At 53.2% G+C, this 12246-nt stretch overlaps 1 protein-coding gene across 1 annotated transcript; it reads left to right on the top strand.

Annotated features, from left to right (window-relative positions):
* The first annotated feature begins 25 nt into the window (after positions 1-25).
* RAB5C (RAB5C, member RAS oncogene family) lies at positions 26-11960 on the top strand. Its single transcript, XM_041426324.1, has 6 exons — positions 26-156; positions 7979-8223; positions 9215-9366; positions 9644-9766; positions 10475-10568; positions 10940-11960. Exons 2-6 carry the CDS (start codon positions 8058-8060, stop codon positions 11053-11055), a joined length of 651 nt encoding a protein of 216 aa, XP_041282258.1. The 5' UTR covers positions 26-156; positions 7979-8057; the 3' UTR covers positions 11056-11960.
* The last annotated feature ends 286 nt before the right edge of the window (positions 11961-12246 follow it).

Raw genomic sequence — 12246 nt, 5'->3', positions numbered from 1 at the left:
GGGGCGGGGCAGGAGGGGGGTGATTGGCAGCTGCGTCTGCCTGTGGCCGGAGAGCGGGGGGCGGAAGGGGTGGTGGGGTCCGGAAGCGGAACGGGTAAAGGCGGAAGTGAGGGCCGGGGCCTGCGAGACGCACCGGCGGGAGCGGCGCTGCGGGCGGTGAGTGCGGCCGCGTCCGCGCCTTTGGCGCCGAGGTGGCCGAGCCCGGCCCGAGGGGGTGGAGCCGTTCCCCGGGATCTCGCTCTGCCGAGGGCGGCAGCCGGGCCGCGCCGCTTGCGGGGCCCCGTGGCGGGAGCGGAGCGGGGGCTCGGTGGCGCCGCCGTGCCGGGCGGGGCGGCGCTGGGGCTGACGGGCGCTGCCGCCGGCGGGGCGGGGGCTGTGTGCGGCCCGGTACCCCCGCCGTGTGCCGGCCTAGCGGGGCCCTGCGTGCCGTGCGAGGCGGGGCAGCGGCGGCTCCGGCCTGCGGTACCGGGAGACGAGCCCGGGGCACGGTGCCCGGCTCGGGGCAGGCGGCCCGGCGGCGCTGTGGGTGCTCGGGTCGGGCTCCTCCCGGGCCAGCGGGAAGGAGCAGCCGGTACCGTGGGGTTGTCCGGGAGCTGTGCCCCGGTTGCCGTCTGTCCCAGCCGCGGCTGAGTGGAGTTCAGTGGGGCTGGGGAAGGGGTTTTCGTGGTGGGATCGTGTTTTGTAATAGCCGCTCAGCCGCTGAGCGGGGAATGGAAGCTCCAGGAGCTGGGAGGCCCAGCTGGGGTCCCGGGAGCTGCTGGAGTGAGGGAAGTGAACTGGTTTGCTGCAAACGGGCTCCAGGGCAGCCTGGCCTGGGCCACTGCTGCTGCCAAGCACAGCCCTGTGCCCCTCGAGGGCCCTTGTGAAGGGAAACCCACGGGGCTGGAGGGCCCTGGGGCTGCAAGGACATTTTGTGGCTTGTCTGTAAGGGGATCTCGAGCGAGGCTGTCCTTATCTCTGTCACAGCAGGACAGACCCTGGTGTGTGAGCTGGGGGTGGGATTGCACCGGGAGTGCAGCTGTGAGCGTGAGCAACAGGTTTGCCCTGCTAAATCCTGGGGAAACTGCTCACACCTTATTCCTGGTGATGCTCCTGGGGCTGGGCAGGAGCTGGGAGTGGTGCTGGGACCTGCAGGGAGCCCAGGCCAGCTCTGACCCCTGCCCTGCTGCCCTCAGTTGTGCTGCTGGAGCTCTGACCTTGGCTGTTTTCAGTGCTGGAGGAAAGCTGGAGAGGAGAACATGTCGAGGGACTATTTTAAGTCTGGTGTGGAACAACTTGCATCTGCTATTCTTAGCTTTTTGTGTGGAGGGTCAGCTCACTTGGGCTGCCCTGTTTACAGCCTCACATTGGGCCTGTGCTCTGCAGGGGCTCCTGAGCCACCTCTGAGCCTTGCTGGGGCCAAAAAAGCCACCTCAGTCCATTGTCTTGGCATGCCACGCAGTCTGGGGGAGCTTCCTGCAAATACCCACTGATACCCACTGCTGCCTTGACTCTGAAAGTCTTTTACATTTCTTTTCAGCTCACCTGGATAATAAGGTGAAAGAATTATGTCTGAAAAGAGTTAAGAATGCAGGATAGTGGCTGTAGGCAGCTACAGGACAATGTTGATGCATTCTTGGAGTGAGGCAAGCGAGCCTGGCTGGATCTGGGAGGTCAAGGACAGGAATGTTTGGGGTCATAGCTGGGTCTCAGTGTTGAAATCACCTCAGACCCCTTGTGAGTCACAGTAGTTTGCTGGAGCAGTTAATACCTTCAGACCAAAAATCTGCTTCTGGGGTGACCTTCTCTGCTAAGATGCTCTGGCTGGTTTAGCTGACACTTGATTTCAGGCTGTCCAGGCAGTGAGGGGTCACTGTAGGCTCTGTAAGTGGGTGCTGAGACATCCCAGGCAAGGTGAAATGGACTCCTGGAGAGGGTTTGAGTTACTGGAGAGCAGGAGGGAAAGGCTGGCTTGGCATGTGGATATGAACATAGTAAGATAAAACATTTATCTAGTTTGGCATTAGTAGAGTACACTTTGCTTTCCTGTGAAACCATTGATGAGTTGGTGTAGTGGTTTTGGTTTCCCAGTTTGAGATTTCACCAATTCTTAGATTTCCCAGCCACTTGGACAGTTGGGCAGTGGGTAAAGGAGCTGTCTGGTGATGTGTGTGTGCTTGGCCAAACTGTTGTGCTGAGATGTGGGATTATCTCCATCCCAGCAAAGCCCTTCTGCATCTCAGCAGGGATCCAGGCTTGCTCTAGGCCCTGCCAGTCATCAGCTCTGCATCCAAACTTCTTCAGCTCCTGCACAGTTCTGGATGGTGGTCATGGCATCTCCCTAAGAGGGAGGGGGAAGGAATGCCGAGTGCTTTCAGACACAGGAAATGAAATGGGAACGCTTCTAATGAAGTGGGTGTAGCCCAGAGTATTCCTGTCAGCAGACTTAAAAGAGGATAGAATGTGGAAATGTTGGAGTCAGCTGTTTTCTTCCCTTGGGGTATGAAGTTTGCAGCCTCTTATGCAAGTCCTGAGAAGTTGTCAGAATAACACTGAAAACACTTACACACTGGCCAGAAACAGGAAACCTTCCTGGATGTGACAGTACTGGGGAGGTATAAAATTCATCTGAGGTCTGGGGGGGAATGCTGTCCTCCCCTGGAGCACAGGAATGAGCTGCTGGAGCAGCTCTGCATAAACAGATAAGAAAACACTGTTTTTCATGTTTGCTTTGGTTTGGTAGCACTCCAAATAAGGAGCTGCTTGAGGCAGGAGATCTTTGTGCAGTCTGGGAAAGATATTCTGAAGGTCACAGATTCCTTGCAGTGCAGGTGGCAGTTTGCTGCTTTGCATTGCTGATGTTGCCTTCTTGCTGACTGAACAGTGGGTGCTATCCAAGGCATGTGTTGCTGAGTGTCTGGTCAAAGTGAAGCTGTGTCTGTTGAGGGCATCTGAACAGGAGTTAAACAAGCTTTGCTGAAGAATTAAAACCTTGATGCTTTTGTTCCGTTTGAATCAGTCCAGGCTGAATGCATGGGTTGATCCTCCATCCTTGATGTGCTGAGGATAACTGGAAATAGGTGAGGGCTCCAAGAGGGAGCCACTGTGGGACAGGGAGCTAGTTGCAGCTAATGGGAGATGGAGGTGATGTAAAACTCTTCCACAGAAGCCTGTGCTGGAGGGATTGTCACAGCAGGGTGGTGGCCTTGAAATCTCTGGGGATAGAGTTGTTTTGGAAAAGCTGCTTTGGAAAACAGCTGGCTGCTGGGGCTGCTCCAGAGGCCATGGGTGTGCAAATGTCAGGAAACAGATGTGTGTATCAACAACATGAGAAGATGGTACTAATTCAGGTCTGTAGCTGAATGAAGAGTTCAACTTTGGAATGGAAATCCTATTTACCTCTAATTTAAGGTGAGCATGTCCAAATCTTTGTGAGTCTTGGATGTGGGACTGCACAGAGAAATTGTTACACTATCATGAGTTAGTCACAGCCTTGGGAGTGCTGCTGAAACTGCTGTCTGAGCTGATTTGGGTCTGTGAATCTGTACTTTAGGGCTGTAGTGCAGCTCCTGCCAGCTGAACTGGAGAGTGGCCCAGTTCAGAGCAGTTCCTGAGCTCCAGACTGTGTCCTTGCTGATCAGAGCGCTGAGGGCTCATTCTGTGGGGAGGGAGAAGGTAAGAAGGCAGAGAATTCTCTGTGGAAAGGTTGAGTATGAAACTCGTGCAATCTTGGAGCGAGGCCAGCAGGTAAAGCATGAGCCTGGTTGGATCTGGGACTGAGCTCTGTAGGTTGAGTGTTTCTTGGTTGTCCTGTGTAACAGCTGGGTCTGTTCCTCCTTTCTCTGCAGCCTGGACCCTCCTGGAAGAGGCGGGGGTCCTCCTCCTTCCTGACCAGGCTCAGGAAGTTTTTTCTGGTTAATCATATTGATGAATTGGAATATTGAGTTGACATTCCGTGCTGTGCTAGCCTGGGCTGGTGTGGTCTGTGTGTGGCTCTGGTGGGACCCACACTTTCTGCTGGTCCTGCTTGCTCCTGGCTCCATGTCCTGAAGCTGACTCTGCAGCCCTGGGCCAGCTGCCTGTGCAGTGTGAGGTGAAGCAAAACCACTGGGTAACTTCAGGACTTCCTTTGCCAAGGAATTCATGTAACGCTGTCAGCTATTTAACGAGATAAATACTTCACTGGGGCTTTTGTCTTGAGTATTTTGGTTCTGAGCCAACAAATCCCCAGTGAAGCAACTCCTTGCATAGCTGAGAACAGCAGCAGTCGTTTGGGTAACCAGAGTCTTCAGGATTGGGTTTCTAAATATCCTCAGCTTTCAGAGTAGTTTTTGCCACTGGCTTAACACAGGGCAAAAATATCAGATTCTGTAACTTCTGACACCTTAAATGAGCAGCTTCCCTGTGGTGAGGTCTCCTGCAGGGGTTGACATGGGGATCTGACAGTAATTCCCATGTGGAGATTTGTGTTCTTGTCCTGGGGAGGTTTGTTTGAAAAGGGCTCTGGTGCTATTCCCCAGCATCCTGAGAGTTATGGAGAATGGTCTTGCACTTGGGCAGGCAGGGAATGTAGCAGCCATGGCATGTGCTTTCTCATTTAGGGTGCTCAGATTCTTGAATTTAATATTCCTGGCTGTGTACAGCCCCCTCCAGCAAACCCTGGTAGGCAGAGGAGGGGTTGGAGGAGCACAAACTGCAGAAGTGATAGACCTGGAGCTCTTACTTGTGGGACAGCATCAGGAATTGGTACTTGACTTTGATCTCAAAGCAAACAAGAAATAAAAATCAGTGCTTTTGCTGTGGGATGCAGAAGTCCTGTGTGTGCTTCAGTGAGCAGGAGGTGGGTAGGGCAGGTAAACAAACCAGCACGGGCCTTCTCATGGCTCTTGTGATCTCCCAACTGCTGGGTTTCACTAGTTAAAAGAAACTAGTAGAAAAATTAATGTCTGTTAGTCTTGATTACATGAGTACCCCACCATGCCCTTCCTTTTCATGGCCCTGACAGCTTGAATTAGCAAGACAAGCTGGGACTTCAGCTGCTTTCCCTTGTCTGTGTGGCACTGCTGTGGTTATTTTGGTCTGCCTGACCCTGGCTCGAGTGTCAGTGCTGGGGTTCTCGTGGGGAGCAGGGAGGGGTGAATGCCCAACCCTCTGCTGGAAGAGGTGTGAGGATGAGCAGCTCCCCAAGCACCAGAAATGGCTCCACAGAGCAGGAAGCAGTCCCTGTTCCTCAGCTCAGTGTCCACTGGTGGGTGGAGGCTGATCTAGCACAGCTTCAGGCTGTGTGGTTCAGCTCCCTGTTGCCTCTGCAGAGCTCAGTTCTGCCTGACTGCAATCCTCAAACATCTTGGCATTGGCAGAAAGTGCCTGTCCTGCCAGGGAGTGTGTCTGCAGCATTGGTGGCACTTCCTTTGGTTATTTGCTTCCTCCTGTGACCATCAGCTGGGCATCCAGGTCTTGGCTGTGTCCTAAGCCCAAGGCCACCAGTGACCAGTCGGGGTCTCTAAATTCCAATCAAACACCTGAAAGATATGGCAACTCCTCGTGTGAACATGAAGCCATGTAATCTTGTATCCAAGCATCAGACCACCCTTAGATGATGATCTGGTTCTCCACAACTGGAGCAGCTCTGGCTGCTGCCCTGCCTGCACTGACCAGTGGCTGTCCACAGTGAGCTCAACATAGATGTGCTCACCTAATTCTGTTGGAGCTCATGTAGCACAAGCAGATGGCAAAATGCATCAAGATCTGTGAAATATAGGTCAGGCTAAGGCTTGAGGATGTCAACAAGCTCATTTCCTTGTTTTGCTCTGGGAATGACCACTATCAGATTTCGGGAGGCCATAACTCAGGCACGCTGTGCTTCACACAGTGTTTGTGCAGAATGTTGGTCTGGAGCAGCAGTGGAGCTGATAGACTGCCCAGGGAGTTATAAATACAAGGTTAAACCCAAGCTGCTCCCTTGCAAGCTCTGTTTAGAGGGGAAGCACTGAAAGGTGGAAGGCTCTTCAGGTTGGTAGAGATGCAGAGCTGCTGCTGAGCCTCTCGAACCTGGTGGTGACCAAGCTGCTCCTGGCCACAGCAAGCAGTGCACCCTCACTGTCCAGCAAAGCCACTTGTTGGTCTGTTTCATATCAAGCTTTCTCATCCTGTCAAACAGTGTTTGCCCTTCCTCTGTAGAGGGAGGGGAGTCCTGACTGTGCTACTTGCAAGGACTCAGCTCTGAATTACAATATCTTCACTGCTTAACCCAAGGCTGGGACTCAGAGCAATAACTTCACAGCTCTGGCTCCTGAAACATCCCACAGCACTCAGAAGTTTTACTCCTCTGTTTCTGTCTTACCTGCCAGCTCTGGTGACTGGTACCAGCTTAACAGCTGGTGTCTGACTGCCTCCTGCTCAGAGCAATTTGAGGTGGGATGTCTCTAGGTCAATGTATGCTCAAGTGCTTTGTGTTGTGTAAGCTGCTGGGTTCTCCAGCTGCTGGTACTCACAGGCTCCAGAGTAGCTCTGAAATGGCTGGAGGTTCCCTGTCAAGCTATGGGATTGTTTAAACTTGAGGCATAGTTCAAGTAACCTCAAGCAGTCACAGATGGACAGGCCTTGCCCTGGAAAGCAGCTGTTTGAAACTCTGTGCTGAGGAGGCTTGAGCTTTGTTCACAGGACACTGCTCCAGTTTGACCTGTTTTAAACTTCTTATTCATTGGTATCTAATTGCTGGGAAAATGCAGGATGTACACAGAGTTTCTTTGGGGTACTCTCAGGATGAGGAGAAATTGGCTTTTGGGGCATTTTCTTTCAACAAACAGCCTGCTTTAGGCAAGTAGAAGGGAAAGTGGTGATCCACAGCAGATGCAATCAGCTGTAGCATTTATCATCCACAGGGAAGTGGGAGTTGTGAAGGGTACAGGAAATGTGCCTAAATCTGTAACTGTGTACTTGGAAAGCATTCCTGTTCTCTGCAGGCAGAAGAGCTTAGTGCTTAGGGAGGCCCTGGGATTCACTTGTGGCTAACTCTGGATGCAAATCAGCTTGTCCTGCTGTTGCTGCCATGGTTTTGTGCTTCTGCAGCACTCGGGAGGTTGGAGCTGGGGAGTGGTGATCCCAGGGGATGCTGACTGTTCATGCTGCCTTTGAACAGTCCATGTGAGGAGCATGGCCAGTGGCCTGGTGACCTGGAGTGCTGTGGGATAAGGGTGCTGAGGCAGCGGGGTGGGTGTGGGAAGCATTAGGTGCTGCCTCTGGACCAGGTTGGGTGGTGATTCCTGGTGTGCAGCAGGAATGGGAAGGGGAGCTGGGGACGGCCTGTGCCCAGAGAGCAGCTGCTGTCAGGTGCCTTTCTGAGGTGGGCACCTCCTCGGGTGCCCCCCTGTAGCAGACTGGCTGCCTGGCTCCAGGGCCATCCTTGGGCCCTCTGGGAGGTGCAGAGTGTTGTGGTGTAAGTGCCTCAGGACAAACAGACAGCTCTAGAAATTCCTTTTGTCCAAATGCCTCGTGACCTGCAGAGCTGCCTCCTGTCACTGTGGCACTGGGATGGCTCTGTACAGCATTGACAGGCTGAAATCCCTTCCTTGTGAACTCGGGAAAGGAGGAGGGAGCTAAAGGTCAAGCTCTGTTACCTCTGTGAACTGAGTAATTGTTGTTTGAACAGACAAAGCTCTAGTAACACCCACTGTGTGCTGGGTGCTCCTTACCTGCCTCACCCCAGCAAGGTGTGTGCAACATCCATACAGGGTGGAAGTGCTGGAGGGCCCACTGGTGGGGAGGAGAGCTCGTATTACCATCACCTCTTTTCCAGGGAGGCTCTGCAGACTGAGATCCTGCTGCAGGGGCTGCTGCCAGGCTGGAACTGCTCTGTGGTGCTCACAGCTGATAACTTTGCAGTGTGGGAAGGAACCACCACCAGTCTGTGCTGATGGTGGCTGCAGATCAAACCACCCTCTAGAACTGGTACAGCTGGTCCCTTGAGCGTGTCACTAACTCTGACCTCCTCTTCCAGTTGCAACCTGCCTACAGGTGGATCCCAGTGCAGAACCTGCAGCATCCTTAACTCTCGGCACTCCTGCACCTAGACCACGATGGCAGGTCGAGGTGGAGCTGCCCGACCGAATGGACCAGCTGCTGGGAACAAAATCTGCCAGTTCAAACTTGTTCTCTTGGGCGAGTCAGCGGTGGGGAAGTCCAGCCTGGTCCTGCGCTTCGTGAAGGGGCAGTTCCACGAGTACCAGGAGAGCACAATTGGAGGTGAGTGCCAGCTCCAGATGCCTGTGGCCACGAGGTGCTGACCTTGCTGGGGCAGTCTGGGGTGTCAGAAGCAAGACTGGCTATTTTGGTCTGGTCTGGGATTTTTGCTATAAATAGAGCCCAACAGTTAATGCTTTAACTCTTGGTTCACAATTACTTTGTTGGTGTAATGATCAGCACAGCAGAGAATAACGCTATGGCAACCCCACACTTGGCCTCTGAGGCTTTGTTTCCAGTGTCTCAGCTCCAGCTTCTAATTGGAACTGAGGCCTTCAGCTTGGTTTATAGCCCTTAATTATCTTTTCAGACCCTGACCTGGGGTTTTGGGGCTGTTTCTAGCCTGAGTCTGTTAACTACTTTCATGGTGCTTTCAGGTCTAGTAGTTTATTAGCTTGAAATCATTAGCACAGTGTCACCAATCAACCAAAGGCTGGTTAGCACGTGGGTCTCTGAGCAGCAATACTGGGGGCTGTCCTGAGGAAAGGCTTGAGTTGTCACTCTGTGACTTGTGCAGGGAGTGAGCACAGCTGAAAGTGTGGCTTACTGGCAAGCAGGGCCTAATGCCCCTCTGTGGAGGGCTGTGCTCTGCCTCAGTCTGTATCTGTGCCTCTGTGCTGTGTGTAACACATGGTGTTAGACTCACTGGGATAACAAGCAGTTACTAAACTGGGGTGTGGGGTGTAAGTGGGCTGAGTTTGGTGCTGTTGTTGGTGCTCCCCAGGTCTGATCTTGGTGTTGCCACAGGCTGTGTGATCCTGGCAAGGCTGCTGGAAGGTCTGGCACTGTGGATGCTCTTGGGCTCTCTGGGCCACCTTCCTGTCACTGTGTGGTGGTTCTGGGTTCCTGTGAACAGGGGATGTGACACAGCAGAGTGGCACTGGCCTCTCCAGGGCTCAGCTCACTTCCATGTGCCAGCAGAGCTGCTCTGAGCTCCTGGGCTGGCTCTGGGCCCTATCCTGCTGGAGCTGAGGCAAACCCCCTTCTCTTGCAGCTGCCTTCCTAACACAGACAGTGTGTCTGGATGACACAACGGTGAAGTTTGAGATCTGGGACACGGCGGGGCAGGAGCGATACCACAGCCTGGCCCCCATGTACTACCGGGGGGCCCAGGCTGCCATCGTGGTCTACGACATCACCAACACAGTGAGTGTGAGCAGGGCTGGGGGGCTGCCAGGAGGCTCCCTGGGGGTGGGTCTGGGTCACAGCCCTGCAGGTACCTGGCTGGGGCTGCCAAGTTCTTGAAAACTGCTCAAGGCCTCTTCCTCCGCTCCGGCCAAGGCTGTGAGCTGATAAAGGATCCTGCTGCCAAGTGCTGCAGAGGCAGGACACTTCTCACAGGAAAGCCTTGTTCTAATCATATCTGCCCTGTGGATTCCTACATGGCTGCCCTTCCTGACTGCTGCCTCCTGTTTGCTTCCAGGACACATTTGTACGAGCCAAGAACTGGGTGAAAGAGTTGCAGAGGCAGGCTAGCCCCAATATTGTAATTGCACTAGCAGGAAACAAGGCAGACCTTGCTAACAAGAGAGCTGTGGACTTCCAGGTGAGTGGGAATCCAGAGAAGTTGTTACCCTAGCAGGTCAGGAAAGCATCTTTTTGCTTAAGTGAGGGAGGTGGCAGCTATGTAAAATATGCTTTGAGGGAGAATGAAAGTGAAGTTTTGTGCTGAGGACTGCAGGATGCCACTGAGCAGGGTCTGTGCCCTTGATTCTGTCACAACACATGTGGCCCTTGGCTGATGAAAGTCCTGATGAATGAGGAGGAGGAGGCCCACAGAGCACAAGCTTCTGTCCTCAGCCTCCTTTGCTGCCTTACTCATGAGGGGATATCTACAGGGTGTGAAACAGCATCTTGTGGGTACAAGACACATGAGGAATCATTCCTAGCTTGTTCTCTGCTCTTCACAGCTCTTACCTCATCTGAGGCAAGTGCTCAGGAGAGGCTCTTACCCAGCCCTTGCACAGGGTTGCTTGTGGTGCCCTTGCAATGGGTGACACACTCCCAGGTGCTGTGTGGCTCAGTCAGGCTGTGCCCCAGCCTAGCTGCGGGACACTGGCAATGCAGAGCTGCTGGTGGAGCATGTCCCTGGCTTATCCAGGCCAGCTGGGAGCAGGGACAGGGGAGGGAATTTCTGGTCCAGGGTGGGACATAGTGTTTCTCCAGCAGTTAGTGTGTTGACAAGTGTAGTGCATGAAATCTGCTTGGGCCTCCTGCCAGGCTGCCTTTAGCACTCTGATGTGATTGTTTGTAGGATGCACAGACATATGCAGATGACAACAGCTTGCTGTTCATGGAGACGTCAGCGAAGACAGCGATGAATGTGAATGAAATCTTCATGGCAATAGGTACGGCCTGTGTGTAGGGCTGGGGTAGCTCTGAGTGCCAGCACTGCAGCCCAGGAGGGTCCTGTGTCAGCCAGGGCTGCTGGCTCTTACTGGGGCACTTTGCCACACTGGTGTGATTGGTCATTCCCTGAGCGTGTGGAGCCTTAGCCTTGCAAAGGTTCCCTGTGTCTGGGGTGGTGATGGAGATGGGAGCAGGCAGGCAGAGCCAAGGAAGGGGTGGTTTGGCACGCAGTGCAAACTGCACGTTTGTCCTGTCCCAAACTGTTGGCAGTGAGGGCTCAGGCTGGAGCAGGCTGCACCCAGCCTGGGGCACACAGTGCAAGGAGGTTGATCTCTCTGGAGGACCCTGCTAACATCCCATTTCTTCCTAGCCAAGAAACTGCCAAAAAATGAACCCCAGAACGCTCCTGGTGGCCCGGGCAGGAATCGGGTGGTGGACCTTCAGGAGAGCAGCCAGCCGAGCAGAAGCCAGTGCTGCAGCAACTGAGCAGCTGCTGCAGCCTGCGAGCCCGTGGAGGAGTGACTGGAACCCACGCTAACGATCGCACTTACCGTAGGGCGGCTGCTGCCGGCGCCGCTGTGATTCTCCATCCCTTTCTGATCATAGGCTGGAGGGAGTTCTTCCACCTGCACCTTTCTGTACAAATACTAATTCAATTCTAAGTCTTAAGTCACTTTTTTAATATATGAACTTCTGCTCTTCCCTCTTCCTGGTGGTGGTGGATGCAGGACCTGGTGTCTGCCCAGCCAGCGTGGCCGTCCCGCAGGTGAGGCCAGCAGCAGCCAGGTCCCACAGCACTGTAGTTCACTATGGGAAACAAAGGGATATTGGGACACGTGTTTAAAGTTCCCTGTCTGTAAGAGCTGAGGCTGATCCCCTACGATGCGCCCAGAACAACCACTAAACTCTGTAGCATTAGAGACAAACTCCGGCTCTTGGGCCACTTATTGACCAAATCAATGATGAGTATTTGGGGTGGGGCAGAGGGAAGCAAAACTGGTTTCTTCTGTATTTTGTATTGTATGTTTCTCCATGTAACCAATCAGTATCTTGTCAATATAGTACATCCAACGAGCTGCCTGTTGTCTTTCTTTGTGTTGGACTCCAGCATGCCAACTCTTCTTTTCTCTCGGTTCTGTCGTAATGCACTAATCCTGTTGCAACTTTTGCAAAAAATCTTGTATAGAAATTTGTCCTTTTCTTGATGGTTGTGATGCCACTAATATTGTTAACCCTGCTCTGGTGGGAATACACAAGGTTTACTGATGTACAGAGGTGGGGTGGGGGAAACCTTGGGTAACCTGTTGGTGGAAATGACATGTATTGCAAAAGCCTGTAATTCCACAAAGAATGAAGGGAGGTATTAAATGGCTTCTGTTGCCAGACTCTAACTGATGTTGGCTGCTGCCTAGTGCCTAATGCAGTGTCTTATGCATCCTGGTATTTAAGAGGAACTTGTTGACTTAGTCTTCATCACAAACTTCAGTTTTGTGTGATTAAAACAAAATTTTTATAAACCTATCATAACAACAATGTTCATGTTTCTTAATGCAGCAGGGACTGGACCTGAGCACAACAGTTCTTGGTGGAAGCTGAGCTGTGCTGGGCTGCTCCTGGTATGTCCCACACCTTGGTAGGGAAATGGGGCCCTTCCTTCCTGAGGAGGGAGAAATGGGG

Source organism: Onychostruthus taczanowskii, unplaced genomic scaffold (assembly GCF_017590055.1).
Source record: "Onychostruthus taczanowskii isolate IOZ18803 unplaced genomic scaffold, ASM1759005v1 scaffold91, whole genome shotgun sequence".
NCBI classification, from domain to species: Eukaryota; Metazoa; Chordata; class Aves; order Passeriformes; family Passeridae; genus Onychostruthus; species Onychostruthus taczanowskii.
The sequence above is the reverse complement of the archived record's forward strand: the minus strand, read 5'-3'. Positions and strand labels throughout refer to the sequence as shown.